The sequence below is a fragment of the Xiphias gladius genome, chromosome 17 (genome assembly GCF_016859285.1).
Source record: "Xiphias gladius isolate SHS-SW01 ecotype Sanya breed wild chromosome 17, ASM1685928v1, whole genome shotgun sequence".
Lineage (NCBI taxonomy): Eukaryota > Metazoa > Chordata > Actinopteri > Istiophoriformes > Xiphiidae > Xiphias > Xiphias gladius.
Window position 1 is genome coordinate 12834694 of NC_053416.1, and position 23628 is coordinate 12858321.

General features: G+C 38.4%; 1 protein-coding gene across 4 annotated transcripts in view; it reads right to left on the minus strand.

The window, feature by feature from the left end:
* Positions 1 to 23628, minus strand: part of fstl4 (follistatin-like 4) — a 190511-nt gene that overhangs the window by 23471 nt on the left and 143412 nt on the right. For all 4 annotated transcript variants that reach the window (XM_040150924.1, XM_040150921.1, XM_040150923.1 and 1 more), the window contains 3 exons: positions 8069 to 8235; positions 4698 to 4818; positions 732 to 893 (listed from right to left, as the gene is read on the minus strand). In XM_040150924.1, the coding sequence (XP_040006858.1) occupies positions 732 to 893; positions 4698 to 4818; positions 8069 to 8235 (450 nt within the window). The remainder of the gene's footprint in view (positions 1 to 731; positions 894 to 4697; positions 4819 to 8068; positions 8236 to 23628) is intronic.

A 23628-nucleotide genomic window follows, 5' to 3' on the forward strand; every position in this document is an offset into this window, starting at 1 on the left:
TTTCCATAATGTTTTTAGTGGAAAAAAAAGCACAAATTATCACAGCAAGTAGGACTCCTGCCGCTTGTCATTTCCCATGTTAGTTAGCAAATCTGAAACCACAGCCACTGCAGTGTTTATGTGTTGGTGAACCTTGCAGAACCTCCCTTGTTTGAGTGTCTGAGGGTTGATAACAGGCTATTACCACAGGTAATGACCCACACACAGCCAATAAACTCTCCCTTAATGAGAACTAGGCCATAAAAAAAGTCATGCACCATTCTGCTCCTTCTCTCTGATACGAGAGTGTGTCTTTTAAAACACCCTTATATGCTGTATAAGTAGATGCCATCTCCTGACTCGAATTATTTTATTTTTACTCTTTTGGTCTCTCTATTTATGTGCTTCTAAAAAATAAGTGTTTTTTTTTTTTTTTTTTATCAGAGGAGCAAAATAAAGACAGTTGAAGATGAGGACTGCAATCTTGGTTTCATCACCTTGGTATGGAATGATACTAAATGGAAAGCACAACAAAATACTACTGCTGACAAGTGGCACCACTGACTTTTCATTGAAAAAGAAGCTAGTTTAAACAGAACACCAGCTTGATTTTCAAGTTTTTTTTTCCATTGTCAACATGCATTGTCTTGGTTTATAAAGATTTCTGCAGTGTAGGCATACTGCAATGTTGTCATCTGCTGAAATGCAGAATATGCTGACAGCCCTTACCAAAACAATCAAAAACTCCTCACCTATAAGAGAAAGCTGTTTGGAGGATCTGGGCTGCAGGTCCATGCCGTTCTTCAGCCAGAGGAGTTTGGGATTTGGGATGCCGTCGGCGTGGCAGTGGAGGCTGGCAGATACTCCGGGCTCCTGGGCCTGCGTTTCTGGATAGACTAGGATCACTGGAGGGACTGGAAAACACAAACAAAACCAAAGACACAAACAGGGAGAGAGGAGAGGGGCGAGTGAAAACATAATTACATACTGTTTCATGGTAGACCGTAATTCCTGGGGGAATATAGCACAAACACCCACGCGCCCAGTGCACAGAGAGGAATTTGTCTCACGCCAGCATGGAATATATTCACACACAACAAAAATCCAGGATCTCTGGGGCTGCTTTATTGCAGCTCAAGTCCTGCATGAAATACATGTTGGTTGTATCTAGCACTTACCACCACCTCTGGGCAGAAGACCACAAATGAATGTGGAGGAATCGAGGGGGGAAATGAAATATGAGCTAATAGTTTACATGAACAGGTAAGATGTCGTTTTCTGGTCAGGATGCTGGTGCACGCTCTCAGCCTGGAAGCTGCTGCCAAATCCTGATGGTCCCTCCCACCAAGAACTCAATCATCTCTTCCATTCAACTTACAACCCTGCCCCTTAATCCTAATGCATTATTAATTTTGCAATTGTTGCTTGCTTGATCTTTTTCTTTCTTAAGGTCTCTCTTTCACCCTATTATTAGTATTTTAAGTTTATTATAAATTTTTATTAGTGATGTAACCTAGCAAAGTATTTTTACTCAAGTACTGTACTTGAATGCAATTTTGAGGTACTTGTACTTTACTAAAGTATTTCCATTTTATCCTACTTTATACTTTAATTCCACTACATTTCAGAGGGACAAATTGTACGTTTTACTCCGCTTCACTTATTTGACAGCTATGGTAAGTAGTTACTTTTCAGATTAAGCTTTACATAAAAAAACAAAAAAACACTAGTTTATAAAAGACTAAATCAGTGGTTTCCAACTATTTTGACTTGTGACCCCTTAAAAACAGTTGACGCTCCTATGAGTTGTTAGCAGATCCACCATGGAGAAATCTCCTCGCTAAACCTCTTAGATGGACTCATTTAAATAGTTAGAGGTCAAAAGAAGTAAAAGAATCCAATATATCTTTTGTTTTGTTATTTTGAAGCAGATACTTTAAGTACATTTTGCTGATAATAATTCTGCGTTTTACTTAAGTAGGATTTTGAATCCAGGACTTGCAGCTGAATGTTTTTACATTGTGGTATTGGCAGTTTACATCTGCTTCCTCATACATCTTCCACTACTGATTATTATTTTTTCCCCCTTTTTTTTCTGGTTTACAGATACTGTATATCTACATCTACAACACACACACACAAACATCCATAAATAAATAAATAAATAAATAAATAATAAATAAAATATCCATCTCTCTCATCATACACACAATCACACTACACCCATACATGACCTTCTCCTCACATGTACGCTGCAACCTCGGCCTGTCTGAAGGTCCCTGTAAAGTAATCAGTGTCTCTCTGTAGGTACAGTATGTTCTGTTATATCACCTCCTCTTTTTTTGCTATTGAAACGGTACTTTGCTTCAGAAACTCTTCCTTTCTTCAGTTTTTAATAATATGTATGTACATGACATTGCAGAAACATTTTTGAACAGCACTGATACCATATTCTAAGGTACTACAATACCACAGATTACCACAGACTAGACTGCGGCTATTCACTGATACTGAAGCTGCAGCGCCGTGATCCTCTCACTGCAGTGCAGAAGGAAGCATGGGTATTACTGATTTAAAAGCCCAAAAGGATGCAAACCGCCCACTTAGTTTAATGTGACACTTGGCTCCCCTTCATTCCACCTTATCTCGCCTTGTGCTATCCCGCTTGAAATACCTCGAATCCCCAACACAAACATTTGGTAATTGTGCTCTCCTGATAACTCACCCTTCAGGACCCTAGTCACTCTCCATGACTCCTTTCCTTTCACTCCCTCTCCCTCGTTAGTTCAACGTCTAAAATGAAGCTGCATTTATTTAAAAAAAAAAAAAAAAAACCCAAAACAATCACACCTTTTTTCTCTTTTAATTGAAAGAGGCTCAGTCGAATAATTTTACCCTTCTTTGCCTGTCTGTCACCCTGAGACAAAAGTGCAGAAATTCGGGAGGGCAATATCTTTGATTTGTTGTTACAGGTGGATGACGTTTAAAATTTTTCCTCTATAGATTTCCTATGGAGAGATGCCTAGTAATAAAAACTAAAGGTAGGGGGAGAAGAAAGCCCTGATGCATATTATTATGTGCCAGACAACGCTGATGCCATTTTCCATGGAGAGAGAGTCACACTGATGCAATGCTTTGACAGTTGTGATTGTGAACCCCATGTGTGGACAACAAAGCTTATGGATATGGATACTTTTTTAATATGCAGGGAAACTAATTTTTTTGACAAGCAACTTCTTAAACAATAAAGCATAGATTCATTATAGAGGAAAGTTACATAATATGGAGCAAATGTAGTATGGTAAAACAAGTACTGAAATGATCACTTGATTAGGTGAATAAGAATGATAATTGATTAATTGCTTCAGTCAGTTTTCAAGCAAACATGTTTTTCAAATGACAGGATTTGATGCTTAGTCATATATGAGAGTAAACTTAATATCTTTATTTTTTTCACTGTTCGTCAGACAGAACGAAAGATTTAAAGACCTAACCTTGGCTGCGGGAAAGAAAATTGGGATTTTTCACCTTTCTGACATTTAACAGACAAAACAAATAATCAAATTTTTTAAGAAAACACTGGACCGATTAATCAATAAAGAAACTAATAATTAGTTGCAGAGACAGATAACTGGATAATTCAAGAAAAAAAGGCACTCCCTTCAACGCTTAGTCATTATAAACTTTAGGTCTTGCTGATTCTAAAAAAAAGAACGCTAATATTGCATCTGTTACTAATTCTAAACAAGCAACTACATTATTCACTTTCTGTTTCAATTATTCATGCAGTGCATTAACACTGCAGCCCATTTGACAATTCCAGTGATTCACTTCACATTAGTTTCACTGAATTAAATGTAACAAATAGTCAAATGTGTGAAGGCAAAATATAACAGCTTAAAATCTGTGTCAGTAGAGGAGCCCCGTGCTTTTGAATTTGAATTATACTTTTGCCGCTGTTGCTCAATGCCTTTGAAAAGTTTCAGGGAATCCACACTATTTTCTAGATATTATGACCTTATATTTTGTGGTTTGTACAATTTTGTCTTTTTTTATTTTTTGTTTTGTCTGTTTTGTGTTTTTCTTCTTTTTCATCTCACCCTTCTATAAACCACTTTAACTTACTTAACTTACTAATTGTTCTTATATGACCAGTGCTTGGTCATATAAGACCATCCAAACAAGGGGTACATATTTGTGTTTAGGAAGAAAATAAATGAATAGGATTACAAATTTCTTTGAGGCTGCTCTTTAGTATATTTACTGTCACAATTACTAATAACATGAAGTGTAAGGCAAAATGAATAGGTAAAAGTAGTGGATAAATGGGTAAAAGGTACAGCTTTTTCTACTCCTCAGGGGTAGGAATATGGGCTGGGGCTGGGGCTGGGGCTGGGGCTGGGGCCGAGGGGTGGCCGTGACAGACAAAAAATGTTGGGAACCACCTGTCAATGCTGCACTTATGTATCTATGGTGTCCTTTGTTTCCTTACATTTCAGTCGAGAGTTGGCTTAAATTGCTTTTGCTTTTCTTTAACCAAAAGGCCCCAGGTTTTGATTGTCACTGAATCCTTATCAGCTCCATCACTGGACCTGTTCTTCAGTGTATCCAGGGTGGGCAATAAAAAAAATCCCCTCACTCAGGTACTACAGAGTAGCACAAACAAAACTAAAGCATTTCGTCCACAGAAAGAAAGTAAGAAATGAGCCACTACTGACCATTCACCTGCAGCACATGTGTCTGGTAGAGGTCTTCATAGCCATAGGCATGGCAACTGTAGTTCCCCATGTGGATGGTTGTCACCTTGGTGATGTACAGGGACCCATCGTCTCCAAAGTCCTGTAATACAAGGAAGTGATGGAAGAGGAAAATTAAGTAAGAATGATGATGTGGTGGTGGTGGTGGTGTTAAAAGAGCACAAGAAAGAAGGAAGAGAGGGGAGGGAGGAAGAGCAAAGATGGGAGAAGAACATGAGGTATAGGAGAAAGAGTAGTGGTTGAGAATGTAGTGCAGGAAAGAGCCATAGGGAGTGAGGAAGAAATGAAGGTAGCTTGATAGAATACATAAGGATGCGTACAGAGAGCAGGGAGAGGAGAGGGGAGGCACATAACAGCAGGGAGTGATGGGAAAAGACAAGAGAGAAAAAGGGTGATGTGAAAAGGAAAAGACACCATGAATCAACCGTTTCCCTGTTGAGCTGCAGCAGGCTTTGGGGAATTTGATCCTCCTCTCTCCCCTCATCACGCTGGCTCATCTTGATAAATGGCAAGGGTTAAAAATATAAAGCCCATTAGGTTGATGAATGGAGCTGGTTGTTATTGGTGCAGCATGCGGCAGTCACCAGGGGGATCCAGCCACAGCTTAGGGTGGATTAAGGCATTAAATAGTTTGCTGTCCCACACAGATGTCCTGATGCAGCTCTGTCAGGAAACCACAAACGGCTACTTTATTTCTGAGGTCTCTGGAAATTAAACCTGACAGAGGGTTGCTTTGTGACTTGAAATATGTGAAATAATTTACTTGTAAGACAGATGGGGGAGTTATTATTATTATTATTATTATTATTATTATTATTATACGATTCAGACATGAAGATGGCTAGTGGTCACATTCAAGTTAATAAACTTAAATCACTCATTTTCACTCAGGTTTTGCTTTTCAGATGCAAGACTACATTAATGTCACGTTTGAACTATTCTGCAATAGTAATCATCATTATTTCTTCATAATAAAAGAATAATACTGATGCAATACAGCTTGCATATACTATATAATCACACTCGTTTACCAAGTGGCTGCAATGTACATGCAAATAAAAGCAGCTGTGTAATAACTGTTTTTAATAAAATAGATATACATTATTCATTTAATTTCTTAATTAATCAGTATGCAGTTTCACTGAACACACAGTACTTTGGCTGATGTATCACAGCAGCTACAGTATAAGTAGTTATGGGTGATTGTATTTCTATTCTTTTTGCTCCTGTATTTTTCCTCTCCTGCAAATCAAACCTGCTGAAACAGGTCCTAATCCTCCGATATACACAGTGGACTTCCTTTTTGGAGAACACAGCTCTACCCCAAATGTAAAATACTGAGAGTAAGAAAAACAGAGGAATAAGACGGTGAAAGCAGTACAGTGGAGAACAAGGTGGACAGAGAAAGACAGAGTATAAAGACCAGAAAGAGACTAAGAGAGAGCACACAAATGAGACTAATTGTAATGGAGGCTTAGCTTTCAGGTTTAGGGGTTATGCGCCAGAGTGCAGAAAGATTTCAATCACCATTGAATGAAACTTCTGAAAACAAACCTGTTTCCATTCAACACAGCTCAACAGAGGAAAATGGTGTGCTGAAAGGACTTTGACAGGAGAGTAATGTCTCCTCTGTCCTCTCAACCAGTTTCCTCTTTGACTGACTTTAATAACTTTAATAAAATGTGGACTTAAAAAAAAAAAAAACTCTAAAGAGGAAAACAAGTCTTGTATTTTGTTTGTTTCATCTTTGACTCAATGAAAAGAAAGTCAAACAAAGCCAGGGCTCCACTCCCCCTACTCCACACAGTTCACTGCACTCTGTGGATATTCATTATGCACGGTCAAGAGCCTGAGGGACCTCGGCTGCCGTCACCTCTCCTCCAGTCTCCACCTTAACACTTGACATTGTTTATCGGCTCTTCATCACAGCAGACCAACAAGGCCGGTCATTAACATGCAATTAGTGAATTGTGATCCAGCGGTGGGTAAAGTAAGGCTGCCGCTGTACTTTCACCTGTGTAGATGCATCTAAACAGGAGCATAGCCACACAGTTCATTAAGCACTCGGTAAACTATAATTTTTCTGTTTCATGGAGGGGGCTGGGGAGTAGATTTTTCTTTGTTTGATTTCCTTCCTTGAATCCTTTTTTTCTGGATGCTGTTTTTCTGCCACCTTTCCTTTCTCTTGCCCTCTCTTGCTTAGCTCGCTGTTCATCAGGTTACTCGTGATTACAGCTCTTTTTTAATCAGGAAAGTAGGAATCTTGGCACACCTCCAAAGATCTCCTAACCTAACAGCATTGTATAAGTACTGCAAACAGAGTGAAAATGCAAAAAAGAAACAATGTGCTCATGATTAGAAATGAACCGATAAACTCCCCAAGCTCTTTTATAGCAGCAATGTGATTTTCTAATTTTACAAAGGAGTTAATAGACTATTTGTTTTCAGTGTGAAGGAACCCCCAACTGCGCCCCCTTACTGCTTAGGTTTATCAAATATTTAACCTTAGATCCAATTTAATTTCTACAAAGAAAAATTTTCGAAAATAAACATACCCACATACACAGGCACACACACCTTAAGGTGGTAAGCATGCACACTGTTTTTGAAATTTTGGATGGATTTCATTCATTTCAAAAAACTAGTTCTACTCAGGATCACAACCTTAATCTATGTTAATAAATATGTCTTATATAGTAATACTGACTCCATGATTTTTGTTTTGTTTAACTGGTTGATCATACTGACAAACCCACTGGGAATTTTCACCAGCCTCTCTTAGCTCACTGATGTAGTTTTGCAGCAAATTTACTCTATGGTTCAGTTATATCACTCTCATCGTCCTCATGTACACCACCTGCCCCGCACCAAATAGCAGACAGTAGGTTAGTGACTCACACTGGTGAAGAGAGTTGAACATATAGCAGCTAAAGAGTCAGAAATTATTTAAGGAGATAGCGGAAACAAAACAAGAGCTTAACGGAGAGTGAAAACTGGATTTAATTTAAATCAGGTAGACACAAACACAACCCCAATGGGAGAATGTCTGCTGATGTGCAGTTTGCGAACACTTGATAGTCATGACAGATTTAATATGTCAGGCCATTGTATGTCTGTCAGGTTGTGTTGGGGTTCCTCTGACCCCTTGTGGCCAAAAATCTTTTAATACTGCTTTAATAGTATTCATAATGCTGACATGACTGAACTGTACATAAGCAGTGACGTTGTTTTGACAGAGGGGTCATTGCCATCAACTCCACCACGACTATCATCACCAATATCAGCAAAAAACAGCATCAACAACTGTGAAGAAAACAACAACAGGTACTCACATTGATATCCTCCAGGTCCAAGAAATTTAATATGATGCCGTTCCTCTTCCAGATGATTGGTGGGCGCAGTGTCCCCTGGATGGCACAGGTAAGGACGGCACTGAGGCCCACTGTTACCGTGGAGACGCTAATGCGCTGGTCGTCCGCCAGGCTCAGCTGGACAACCTCTATTAGAATGAGAGTATGAAGGGAGATGATTGGTGTTGGAGAAAGAGATTGGAAGACAGAGAAGCAATAAAGAGACATAAGTAAGACGAAAAGATTGCAAAAAAATGAGAAGATGGAGAAAAAAGGAGAGAAAAAAAAACGGCAGAGAAAATCACAAATCAGAATGAGTGTGCTGATGTAGTGGAACTGTAGCCAGGGTTAATACATTTTTAAGCATCCATCTCATTATTAGTAGACCAGGGAGGATAAACAGCTGTCCGAGAGTGAAGGATATCCAGTATGAAAAAAGACCCCGCGTCAGAGGACACATAGCTAGCGAAATATCATTCTTATCATTAAGGGAAATTTATGTTCATTGAAATGACCATCCAATTCAATTCACCTTTATGGCAAATTAAGAAATATTCTTCACTGGCTCCCCTTGGCACCATAAATAGTACCTGTCGCCAAGCTGTGCGGCCAGGCACAAAATCTACAGAGTCGCAGTTGCAGTCTGAAAACTTTGTCTTCTACTCAACCTTTTTCTTATTGTGAATTTAAACTTACACTTAGCCCAATATTCTAATTAGACATTAAAGCAGTGTATTTGCAGCAAAGTGGACTATACAATATATAGAGTATGTAACATGTATTCTCACTATCACATCTATTTCATGACCTTTATTGCATTACACCACGTAATCCTTTGTCTTTCTCACATTTTTCCTTTCATTCGTTCTGTACACACGCTATAAATATTTTTGTTTTGTTTTAATTTTATTTAAAAAAAAAATCCTAAAGTTTGTATAAAATTGGGCGAGGAACATAAGTATGCCAATGAGATACTGTGTCATGTGGAGTTCAGGCATGCTGGCACTAACATGATATATGTCAGTGTACGACCCTGGGTCAATATTGGCTCAGGCACAGGATATACTTGGTTCAATAAATAGAGAGACACAGACACCTGATAGAAATCTAAATGGAGTCAACCAAGCGTAACACTGAGCAAATCACATATACACACACAGGGCATTTATTGGAGTGATACTATTAACTGCCCTTGCTTCATGACCTTTCATTACTGGAATATTTTAAGAAAGGACACACCATGAATTATCAAGATAGAATAAGAAAAAGAGCAGGGAAAGGGAAATATGTCATTATGTTTGCAAATTGAATGTCCACAGTTGAAAATGCTGTGATTCACAAAATGAATGCTAATACCTTCAGTAAGCATCGTTACAATAAATACTCCGATGTATGTAATGTTTAACAAATAAAGTTAGTAATTCCAGTCAAAATAAAATTAGCTCCCATTTACATATGTAAAACATGATCATTGTGATGACATCATTTTACTGAGGTGGTTTTAGATGTTGTTAAAAAATTATGCTGATTTGGGCGTTCCTGCTATTCACGTGAACCAGTCTAATTTTGCCACAAACTATAACTAGTTGTCTTGTTAGCGTCAGACTTTAACACTGTCCTTCCACAACAGGTGATGCTTATTTCTTTCAGCTCTGAGAATTAGCAAAGCAGTGCACACTTTACAAATACAAAGCATCGGGCTGACAGGGAAATGCTCTCAAATCACAAATAAAGTTGCCCAGTTGTTTCAGAAAAAATTGCCCTCACAGTATTTATATATTTTTGATGTTGCCTATGTTTATTTACCAGTATCTACCATTAGCATGTCTTTTGTTGAGAAACTTTTGGGAGTTTTCTGACTTGTGCTTCCTCTCTACATACAACAGCTCTATCAGATCTATCACAACCTAAAAGAGCACACAAATCTCTATGAACAAAAAGATCTAAACGTAAACACCGACTTCGAAGACCTGTATTGTTGAAGCCAGTATCAGAACAAATATTTACTTGTCTTCATCCACAGAAGACAATATTTAATTGTCCAAACAGACTTCAAGTAGATGACTACTTGACTTTGAAATGTTTTGTAGGAAACTTCCTCTCCAGATCCAGACTTTAACGCTGTTGTAAACGACTCCTGGATGTTAGCTTTCCATTTCACATAGCTCTCTTGGTGATAGATATATCCGGGCTGACAGCTTGATCTGTCAGTGATATTTCAGAATGCCTTGGGTACAGTACACTGCCAGGTCCAACAAAGTTATAATTCAGCAGAGCAGTAATTTGGGTGGCAGAACAGGCTTTGAGTGCCATGTGGACAGATGAGGGATGAAGTGCACTGATCTGACATGGCTTGGAGGGGTGGTTTCAGGGTGGTACTGTGAATTTCAACAAGACTCCTGCTCACAGTGACTTTAATATAGTGCATGGAAGTAAGATCTATGTGGTTTGCTGTCTTCATGCAGCAGTTGACTATTCAGATGGACATTTAGTTTGACTTTATATTGATTCTTTTAAGGCAGGGAAGCAGGGATACAGCTTTAAAAGTATGCTGTTGAGGACTATCCCTTTTGTCTACCAAGTAGGAGTGTTTTTAATGACTTACTCTTGGCTTTGAAATATTGACTGGTGATTCTCAGATAGCACTTTGTTTATCTGGTCCTTTATTATCTGGTCTGTTGTGAAGCAGTACTGACAGCAGTGAAAAGATAACCTCCAGGTTAAAGAACCCTTATGCAGGGCTTTAACACTGCTGTCTACATACCAAATCAAATAGGAAATGCTACATCAATTCAAAATCTGTATTTAAATATTTCCAGCATTCAGCCAACCCCTCATATCAGCTCAGTCTGAACTTTCAAACTTTCGGCTGATGTATTTGTCCTCACTTTTAATGTCTGTCAGAAAGGCCAGTCATTAAAGGACATTAAAGGAAATTATAAATGCTAAGATTTCCCGTTGTGCAATTACAAATGCCCTTTGGTTGATTGCTGGATGGTGTAGTGTTAAAACTAACAGAAACCTCTATGAATGGAAGATAATGACTCACAGATTGTAACTTTAGTTCTATGTCTGCAGACAGAGCAGACTATTCAACACTCCCTTTAAAAGGAGGCAACACAGCATCTCATTCACTCAATCTTTAGTGACTTGTGGAGCTAGATGATTAGACAGGTTCACCTGTGATTACAGAACTACAGCTACAATGTGTAACTATAGGCATCTGTTACACAGGCTTTGCCCTCTAGCAGCAGTCTGTTGGCCTAAGGGGTTGATCTTAATTAATTTAATCTCAACGTCATCGGACAACTATAGCTTTACAAAAGGATATTGAGTAGCCAGTCAGTGGGAAGAACTGGCCGCCTATGGGGGTCCATGGGCATCCGGAGAAACAAAAATAAGCTCCCTTACACCTCGTCATGAAAACTAATGACAGTGCTTTGCATTTATTCTTGGCAGGTCTATGTTGCTCTCTGCTGGCTAGCACTGAGATGCAATACTTATTTAATCTTTTGTGAAACTGAAAATTCATGTCACACTTAAAAACACCTAATGCCATTATTAAACATAAAAATGAAAGTAACTGCCCTTTTAACACGCTTTTCATTTAACACAGTAAATGAATACATAAAAAGGAAGTGAACATAATAATGTGTATTGTATTTCACTTTATTTCTTAGTTTGATTTGTTTTAATTCTGCCATTTTAAATCTTCCATACTCGTGTTCAACTTTGAATATGAACTAATGGGTGCTAATTAAAGGCAGTACAGGGTTCCATTATGTAAGCACAATCGTTATTAACATATTCATATGTGCCTCTATCAGTTTAACTCATTAACAGGAAACATATAGAGGACAGACAAATAGGAGACAACCCGATTAATATAGATTTTACTGATTGTTTGATTGTAGACATATAAAGTCAGATGTGCACTTGTATGCTCATAAATTTTTAGGGTTTTTTGGAGATAAAATTTATGTGTTAGAACTCTTATCATTTTAACAGTAACAATTGAGTGTCTTTATAGTGAGTTTGCTGTTTTTTGTGCAGCAATTCATTCATTACAGAAGTGTCACTCACAGGGGATGAAAAAGTACCCTTGATCTCGGCATTGAAAAGGCAAACAGTTTTCTACAAACCCCTTTGTTCCATTTTAATAAATGAGCCAAACTTTTTGAATGCATCAGCAATGAATCCTGTCTTAATAAAATTAAGTCAAAGAAGAACTTTTAAAAGTAAAATATGGACTAAAATTTGCAAAATTATTATTTGAATCATGATATATCTGATCAATGAATGAGTAAACAAGACTAAGAATATGGCCAAGCATTCAATGTCATGGTACCATGTCAACAATTCGAGCTGGACTCAAAAAGTATTGGTGTTTGACCCAAGCCATAATAGCTACTCATGTTTAACACAAACAGAAAAGATTATTTCCACTTTCAGAACAGTTCTATAAAAATATGTCCAAACATCCTCCTCCCACGTTCTGCCCCGTTCTCAGATGACCCGGACAAACTGCATATCTACAGGCAGCGCATGTTCTGCCCTGGCTGACTTGGGAAGGCTGTCATGACATTATCTAGTTAATGATTCCTACAGATTCCATCCTTCTCCCAAAATAGCTCCAATGTGTAAGTTAGTAATTGACTTTCTGGGGAATTGAAGAGCGCCACTGATCGATCAGCCATGCTAACTGAACTATGGACAGGCTGACAGGGCCAACAGGGAGGTTTCCTGTGTCCAGCTCTGGGTGGATATACTGTACAGCATGAGTGAAGAGAGGAAAAGAGAGAGCGAAAGACAAAAAAGAGGAAGCAAGGCCAAATATTGGAAGAAAGGAGTAAAGACAGACAAGGAGAGGACTTCAATGACAGAAAAATTTGGTGTGTGTGTGCGGACAAAGAAAAAGAAAATGAAGAAGCCATACGGTGGGATCTGAGACCACTTTCCCGGAATGGGAGAGTGGTCTCAGACTTTTAGATCCCACTGTATCCAGTATGTCAAAGAGGATTACCAAATGAAAGAAAGAAAGACTTAACGGGGCATAAGAGAAGTAGTAAAAATGTATGTGCGTGTGAGACAGGAGGAGAAACAAATTTGATTCAGAGCACGCAGATGAGCTTCAAGGGAACATCTAATGTGGTGAGCTCAAGACTGTGGTTCAGAGTTGTCCCTTTCCACTTTTATGAGACTAGGCCCTTGTGAGCTTAAGTAAGACATCAAACCACAAAACAGAAGAGCAGAACACCATGACTTTTTTAGATGGTGAGATAGATAGCATCCTGACTGTAGACTAGAAGACTGAAAGAGAGAGGTAGTGAGGGGCAGAGAACAAGGTGGAGAAAGAGAGGGACAGAGGATAAGAAGTGAGAAAAAATGGTCTCAGGCACCCAGTAAGCATACATTTGTTGATTTGTCAAATCAACAAATTTGATATAAAAAAAACCTTAATTTAATAAAAATGCAACATATAAAATTGTAAAAGACTTTTCTTTTTGTCTATAAAAAGTATGGTTTCATACAGAACATGAGAATTTCATGGACCTGAGGCTTGTGGATTTTCCATGCCTTTTTTGTTTTTCAAAAGTTAAAGATTGTCACTAATTGGAGCAGTTGATACAGCAAAACCCAGTAAACATTTTGGTGATTTGCAGGTAAAACAAGATGTCCTTGTATCTATTACGACCGGGCTAAACTTGGCTGAAAGGTTATTTTAGACATATAGCTTAATAGCATTTCAGGGACCGTACACTATGTACAGGCTTCATGTATGATGCCACCACAGTCATGAGTGCCTGTTTTCTTCCACCTCCTATTCTAAATTAATCTGTAGATTTATTAGAAAGGTGTTTGCATATACACACAAATATGCACACACAGCAGCAAGAGCGACATGCTTATAAACAAATGCTTTCTTGGTGAATGAAGTCTTCCCTGCTGTGGGCTGATGACAGTGACACCTCAGACACACCACATCGAAAAACCACAGTGCTCCCTTTCTCTCTCTCTCTGTCGCACTAAATATGAGCCTAGGTGGTAGGCTAGTGTTTCACTCATGTGACATGTACATCCTCCTCTCTTCATGTGTCATCTATGCAAATATATGCACGGCACTCTCGATTATTCATATTTGACCCTCATGAAAAGAATATCCTCATTCAGCCTCATTTGGTAAATTAAGATTCAGGCATTAATGATTAAGCTCATCACCAAGTGAAAAGCAGCTGCTACAGTAAGTGGGCTTGATTTGTCAGCGTTCGCACTTTCCACAGTACATGTTCCTGCAAAGCTGCCAAACCACTTAGCAATGGAGTCTTGTAAGTCTTCCAAGCAAAGTTGGGTGAGCCATCAACCAAAACTATTTTTAAACAGGCAATAAAATGGATTTTCTCATTGATTGTTGCTATGCAACCACCAAAAAGTCTTGACAACAGGCAATCTTAGACCACCAGGCAATTCAGCACAATAGTTATGTGCGTCATGCTGTGGGTAAACACAGGTTCCTCAGCAAAGAGTACACCCCCAATCAAAGGAAACATACTAGCACCTGTAATCATCTTTTATGGTGTTGCAACATTAGGAAAAATGTTTGGAAACCTTTAGCAATAGATGCAACAATGTAGTATGCTGTGGTGCATGGTGATGTAAAGATGTAGGTGTGTGCTTCAATGTGTTCATACTTTCAAGGTGTGTTCATGTACCTTTAACATGCAAAATATATATATATAAAGATACAGGTACTATATACAGATGCATAGATAAAGTAAATCTACAAAGTAAAACACATTTTTAAACTCAAATTCTAAAACACAAATTTGCTATCAAATGTGTTTCAATACCTTCAGGGAAACCCTTATGTTCAATAAGGTTATGAGGTTCAGTAATAATTTATTAAAGCTTTTTTGAACATTTGCTCATTTATGAATGTATCATGAAACGTGTTTTTTGTGTAGAAAAGGCTGAAGTTGGAGTGGATATTATGAATTAAGTCCTTTGGTAAACGGACTGCACTTAAATGGCACTTTTCTATATCAAAGGACAAAGTGCTTTATAAATTGCTTCGCATTCACACATTCACACACACACAATCTGTCTTTTGCTCACACACACACACACACACACACACACACACACACACACACACACACACACACACACACACACACACACACACACACACACACACACACTTGTACTTCTGTCTTTGTGCGGACACAGATTGACATAATGCATTCCCTAGCCCCTTACCATATCCTTAACCCTCACAACTAAATGCCTAACCCCAACCCTCACCCTAACCAAAACTAATTCTACCCTGAACCATAAAACCAAGTCTTAAACCTCAAAAAGCCATTTAAAGTTTTGAGGACCAGCCAAATTGTCCTCATTCCCAAGGTCTAAAACTCAAACTGGTCCTCACAAAGACAGAAGTACAAGTACACGCACGCACGCACGCACGTGCACACACACACACACACACCCCCAACGGCAGTGGAGAGACCATGCAAGACACTGACCTTCCCTTTGAATGCAACTTGGGGAGTGTCTTGCTCTAGGATGCTTTGACATGTGGACAAGACCAACCCTGCGATTAACGGAAGACGCGCTCTACCTCCTGAGACACACTACCAAGGTATACAGTATATGATTTTATATTGCATAAATATACAGCACTTTGTGATACAAATTAGTACATTTTTGGAGATTACAGTAGGACACTGTATAGATGAATTAACCAGAATGGCATACCAGTTTTTGCCAGTTAATTCAGTTAATTAAATATCCCTGCCCAAAAATAAAGAACTCAAGGTGATTCGTTAAATTAAGCAAAAATCCTCTAAATCCAATATTACACCACCATTAAAAAGTCCTACTCACTGACATGCAAGATTTTCATCACTGGTCTGATACAACCATAGATATTAAAATAAAAGCTACACAATATAAACTGTAAAATAAAATATATGCTGGTTGACAGATTTCTTTTTATCATTGTATGTACATATCGTCATATCACCTAATCCCAGGCTGACACGGAGAATAATTTAATCTGAAAATGCTGAGTTTACACACATTTATACTGAGAACATAATCTCTCCTTGAAATCATACCACTACATGAAGGCATGTGATAATGTCCTCTGTGACACACAATGACTCAGGCAGGTTTGTACAGTACATGTAGGGGGACAGGACTCCCACCGGGAGCCCACAGTGCGTACAAATGATCTTGGTGTGTCACTGTGTATTTACTATGAGGGTCGCTCTCTGCAGGTGGGCTGCTGCTGTTAGTGAATATATAATCCATGTTTGAAACACACTGACACACTGAATTAATGTAAAGTTGTATATTATACTGTACATGCAAAGCCATTTTTCCAGTCAATCAATAACTATACACTCTCAGTCAGTTATTTGTATGCATACACTGTGTATTACATCACTTCCACATATTGTATGCATATACTGCTCATTTACTGTCTCTCATACACACACACACACTATTATGCTCTCTTCTCTCCATTCTCTTACGCAAACAAGCATTTATTACCTCTCTCTCTGTTTCTCTCTCTCACACACACACACACACACACACACACACACACACACACACACACACACACACACACACGCGCGCGCAAACTTGCACTTCCATCTTTGAGAGGACACTCATTGACATAATGCTTTCCATAGTCCTTTACCCTAACCTCAACCATCACAACTAAATGCCTAACCCCAACCTTCACCCAAATCTAACCTAAACTTTATTTTAACCTGAACCCTAAAACCAAGTGTTAACCCTCAAAATGTCCTCACTTTCCCAAGATGTTCTCATTCCGAAAGGTATATAACTCAAACTTGGTCCTCACAAAGTTAGAAATAGAAGTACAAGTACAAACACACACACACACACACACACACACACACACACACACACACACACACACACACACACACACACACACACACACACACACACACACACACATATAGAGAGAGAGAACACTCAGAAACTCAAACTCGTGCTGGCGTGGTGATTATTCATGGGAGGGAGATGGGGATGAGCAATCAGCGGCCAGCTCATTAATCACTCTGGATGCAGACCCTTAATCTCCTCCACAGGTACAGAGAATCCTCCACTGCCGCTCCCCTCATTGCTTCTCCAACTTTCCCCTTCTTCTCTGTCTCACTACATGTCCCTCTCTCTTCCTCCCACCACCTCATTTTCTCTCTGATGCTTTGTTTGCATGCTTGGCTATTTCTCTTTGTCCTTCGCAGGGCCTCTCACCCATTTGATACCTCTGTGACGCTTTGACTTTCTGTCAGTCTTCTTTTCCGTCCTACTCTTTCCTTTTCTCTCTGGTTTCAATCTGCTTCTCTTCCCTATTGTTCTACTTAAAGTGCCTTCTTGTCTGGCTGTCTCCCAACTTGCTAGAAAAGCCAAGATGTTGCTTCTTCTCCAGTAAGGCCCCTTAACTAGGGAGCAAACAAGCCTTGTTAAGATCACAAAGAGAAGACAGAGAGCGAGTCAGTGGAGGAAGGGTATAGAGAAGGAGTTTGTGTGCATGAAGGAGTATTTTAAAACGATCTGTTCCAAGCTGTATTAATAAAGCAAAAGCAGCAGTTTGGCAAGAGATCTGGCTCTGCTCGCTCTCCCTTCTCAGCTGCATAAACATTTAAAAAATAAGTTTGAGGATTTTTCACTTCACAACAGCTGGACCCTTATTTTGTGAGACCGTGGGTGTTTTGTGTTGGCTAGAAGTTGATGAGAATCATTTGTGCTTCTCTGCCACTAAATTAAAATAAAATGATAAGAGGTTAATTTATGGTGAGTGCATGATAATTTGATAAAATTGCCTCCTCTTTCTTTATGAAAAATGATCTCTACAATTTCCCAGAACAGAACACACAGTGTGATAAAATGGACGGTTAAATTACAGTCCTGACTTTTTAAAAACCACGTTTAAAAAGCCAACAAGTTTAAAATGCATTCACAGGACTATAATTAGATATTTCTCCAGACTGACTGATGTGAAAGCCACATCTGGAGTTAATGCTTACAAAAAAAGCACTAAAAATAACGCTGCTGCTGTCAACTACATGTATTACTCAAGATATCTACCACAGTCCTCCAGGGACTACACACTTTCCAGGCCATTTAAAGGGAGCAATTGTCTCTCCTGCATTATTTAATGACTGATTTTGCAGGGAACAGGCTGCTAACAAAAGATCCCATTTCTGAGGTGGCTGTTGCTGCTAAGCACCTGAGCTCATTGCGAGGCAACAGTGGATTTACAGAGGATGAGGCTCAATAATGAACTGGCGTCATTTTGTTAATATCAGGGCAAAGCTCTTTTTACTGTTTCATTCAATCCCTCAGGGCGGGAATAACGTCAGGAAAACGATTACTTGCCTTCCTGGAGGGTTCACAGATATGTTTACTTAAGTGGAAGACCTTCAAACTCCACAGATACAAACCTTTATTCTGTTACTAAACATTCAGTTCATTTGTTGCTTTACAATCGGGTCTGTAATTTGAGAAAGAAATACAAACCTTTGCTGTTAAGTACCTTTAATGCCAAGCCAGTAAATTGCTACATGCCACATGCTAATACAGATAAAAAGAAAGTTACATCAATATTAGCTTTTAAACGTTTCACACTGCAAGTCATTTTCCCACAGCTTTTCCAATATTTCTAGTATTATGAGTCCTGAAGTTCAAAAATGCTGCGACCCTCTGGCATTATCACATTGCATTGACTAAGATGTAAGAGAGCGTGTAGGCCGTCATGCTTTTCATGACATTTTTCAATGGAGCTACACGAACACGTCTGTGCTTTTCTTTCAGTCTTTCCTCTAGAAAAAGCCTTTGCATTTTCAAATTCCTTGTGACTGAAATTTCATATGCTGTAACTCAGAAAATATGTGACAATGTATAACAATTAAACTAAGTCAGTTTGTTCTGACTTTTATTTTAAACTATATTCAGCAGAAAGCTGAAAATAGAATCTGACTACGAGCTATTTGGGAACTCTGGTGTTAAAGCTTTTGCCTACTCAAAAGTAATAAATATCTGTATTGTATAGACAGGTTTTATGTATCCAATTTGTTTTCTAAAAGATATTTAACATAATGAATGGAGCAAAAGCAATTATTTTATTTGCTTTCAAGCATAAACATGAAGCATCTTGTATAACTTTACTCTTACACGATCCATTTAAAAATATGCAATCTGAAAAAGACTATAAAAGAAGAGTGCAAACACAGCATTGAGACAAATCAAGTTCAAGACACAGCTTAGCAAAAAATCTTATCTTCCCACCCTTTGATTTGATAAAACTGGGGACATTTTAAATCTCAAAGGCCAAAAAAGTCATCCTGCTCTAAGAGGCTTAATGGAAACAAGCTGACAGTCTGGAGCTAATCTCGCATACTTCATTTGGTCGGATGAGACCCAATTCATTAAACCAGTACTCTCATCTGATAGAAGCATAAGATCTCTGACAATCTGGATAATCTTTCATCTTTATGAAAAGAAGAAAAGACCCCTCACCCTCCCCCCTCTTTTTCCACTAGCTATGCCTCCTACTGTAAACTGCAAAAGCATCTTCTGACAGGGTCGGCTAAGTGGTCTTTTTCATTTCGAAACCCTTTAACCCTTGTGGAGGAGGAGGGTAAGAGAGATTAGTGGCCTGCAGCACAACTCTACACTGCAGGAGTCAAAGGTTGACCTGACCCGAGGGTCTGCCTTGATAGAGACAGAATGCACAATGATATATTGAGAGCTGTACGTGTGTGTCTCGATGAAAGCATGCTTGCAGAATTGTATGTGTTTAAATGTGCATGCCTGCATCTAGAGTGTTGCACAGGGAAGAATAAAATCTATGCAAGTTTTTTTGATGTAGACAAATGCACGCGTTAACCAGCAATAGTCTGATTAGAGCTGCAGGACACAGGAACAGAAAGACCAATAATTTTCTTTTATGTAGCTCCCATAAGGGCTGTTTTCCAGAGAAACCACTTCAAGGTTAAAGTGGTCAATGGACCCTTTAATTCAGGCTGGTGAAGTGGTGAGAGCACAACACTAGGTACTGTATTTTGAATTTGTTAAGTTACAGTACAGTTTGGAGAAGTTATGTTTTTTTTCTTCAGAGAGAAAGAAAGGTCAGTGTCTGATGAGGCTAAATGTGAGGAATGAAAAACAGAAGCTAAGAATCTACATCTAAAAGAAACTGGGAGAATAGATTATTGTTCCTCTTTCATTTAATCCCGAGTGGAGCACTGGAGACAAGTTATTTGCTCTGGTTTTGCACTGATAATAAACCATAGTATTCCATCAGATTATTACCATATATTTTGAAGTAACTAAGCAGCTTTTCTATAAAGTATTACTAGTAGGTTGCTAATGCTCATATGGGTTTAAACAATCCAGTCGCCACTTACGATTCCAACAGTTCTTAAAGCAGAGACCATGGTACTTAAAATGTTGTTCATCTATCCTCCCTTGGTGATAAGGATCACGATCTGTACAATCAGTTAAATACATTTTAAGAATGATCAAATAAGCCTAGGTGGGTAAATACTTAGAAGTTGCAGCTGAACCACTTAACAACTCCTCTGGGGTTACTCACCACTTCATAACTAAGATCTACCATACCTCCAATATAGTGTACACTGCATTACATCCTTAGACCTCAGCATCAGTCCTCAGACATCACAGAAAACAGCATCATTCCTCCCATCACATTTTTACAATACTACTGTTCATCAGGGGTGTTTTGGCAGCATGTGCATCATGATCCAAAATCAATGTAGTTATTTGCTTAATAGACTTGACAAAGAAAACATACTTGATATGTAAAAAATTCTTTCTGGTTACACCTTTCCAATGAAGCGGAAGTGAAGTGTGACCTGTTACAAGGCTGGTCTCGACAGCCGTATTTCTTAAAATTGAAGCAAATCAGTTCCATCAGATACACGAGAAATGCCCCATTTAAATAAGGAACTGAACCAGTACTTTGCCAATACAGTTTAAACTGCCTATCAGGAAAACTAATTTGTTTTGTGTTTAATTGTCACACATACTTAGTAAAACTTCTATTAGTAATTGGTGTCAGTTAAGTGTTGATACCATAATGTGTGTGTCAATTGATCTACAAAAGCTACACATACAAGAGAAGTACACTGTAATTTAGGGTCTAGCAGTGTGAGAAAAAATTGGCATAAAAAGTTGTAATTTCTCTAAGTAAAGGCTATAAACAAACTGAGACAGGACTATTTTTATGACTAAATCTGTTAGTAAAATTGATTTGACAGCAGGAGTGATAACTTCAGCTGTTTTCTACAAAAATAAGGTACACCTGTGTCGAATATGCAGAAGTAGAGGTAAGTCGTTTTTAAGAGATCTAAAGTTTGACCTTCACTTATTCTTTTAAAAATTGATCCAAGGGAGGTTTGCTGAGCACATGTTCTTTATCAACAATGCTATAAATCACATTTATACACTTCTACAAGTTGTCAAGTATAACCAACATATTTTGCTGCAAGCTACAGAGCAGCGGCACCAGATCAGTTGGGTTTAGATGCCTTGCTGAACAGTATCTTGCCTCATTCAGGTACCTCACTTGATTTTTGGTTATAACAATTTAGCTTTCTAGATGGGGTGATCCCTTTGGCCAGTTTAGTAAGTGTATGAGTCACTCACAATCTAACGTAAGGATCTCTGACGCAGCTGGGAGAGAAGATAAGACATTACTCATACTGTCATACTCTAGATACTGCAGTAGCTATCACTTTTGTATTAGTGTATTAGGCTATCATGGGGAATGTTGTAATACTGGATTTTGCAGTTGCACCTCAATTGTATCTTTTGTTAGACCCTCCCTTCCAGGTAAAAAACCCACTTATTTCCATCTCCACAATCCTAGTTTGAAACACATCTTTCAGTTAAAAAGTTGTAATCTCTTAACCCAAGCTGAGATGTGGTGTGTCCCCCTTAAACAGCTATTAGATGTGTACCTTAAATTGATAATCAACAAAGGTTATGTAAACCAGACCTCTTAGCAGCTTCGACACTGAGCAGGTAAAAACCAAAGAATTTATTGTTTGATCATTTATTTTTTTTATTTATATATATGAGACTGTGTGAAATTATCAATACAAGTTTATGTGCATGATGCCGTCTCCAGTCTTTTAACCTTTACAGGTTATGCTGCAAATGCTTTACGCCCAGAAACGGTCAAGCTTAATGCCTCCGCAGTATGGGGCGTTAGTCTACTGGTTTGCTATTCTGTAAACAGGGAAATGTTTTTACCCATGCGTTGCATGTAGACTTCAGTATAACGTCAGCCATCCTGGTCTGGGGCCACTGTTATCTGGCTATGCCCATGGATTGTAGCAGACCCCAATCTATGGCATCTAGGCAGGCAAAAACAGCCATCTCCTTTGACCTTGGCTACTACAGCAATGCTGCTTCACTTTTATCAGAATGGCTATAAGCAGCAACACTAAGCAGGGCCAACACTAAGGAGATCCTGGAATAAGCACCATATACTAAATCTGTTCAATAAGACAAACTGCAAGAAGATCAAGAAAAGAAGCGCAGAGTAAATTTGAGTTAGGCATGTGATGGTTTTAGAGGTGTTAGGAGATTCTTGAAGATTTCTCAGGTTTTGGGGTTATTTATTATCTAATGACAAGGGCTTGACTTTGTAGAATTATGAATGAACATTTGTGGATTATAATCAATTTATCCAGTTTTCCATCAAGACAATTCCTGTACATTCCTTTGGGTTCCAGGAATCCAGGTCCAGCTTTAAAATAAGTTCATAAGATAATTGTAAAAAGAAATTTTTGATGACCTAATTACGACTGGCATGCTACAACCTCTGAATACATGCATCAGTATGTGTGATGTAAAACATCACCAATGCCAATATGTTCTTGCTTTTAAATGCTGGCCCACATTACATTTATATCTGTTGTTAAGGTCAGTGATTGTCTATGATTTAATAACACTAATGCTCTAATAACAGAAACCTTCATTAAAACTAGACTAGCTGACCATTTTACTCCAATGAGGATATGATAAGTCAGATTTTTTTCCCCCCTTTTTTTTGGCCATTAAAAAAAATGGTCAGAATTGTGACCATCATGTTCACAAAAACACCAAATTGAAAGAGAACTGTTCTTGATTCATAGACTAAAGCCTCTTTATATCAATGGACTGAAACAACAAGAGGGCCAAAGATGCTTTATACTCTAATCCCCTATACTTTATGAATTTTTTATCTGATAAAGATGAGTTTATTGAAACATAATGGTTTAGACCAATAGATACTTATTCTCTTGGTTTAAGCTGAGTAGGATCAGTTGACCAGTATAAAATAGAATTTCTTTTTTGTTTTACACCCTGGTAAAATGTGGGCTGATTAATTAGCAGAAGAGCATACTAAACAGGCATTGTAACCTGGTGCCTTCATAACCACTAACAGGGTTTTTAAAAAGCTGCTGATGAGTTGATGAAGTTGATTA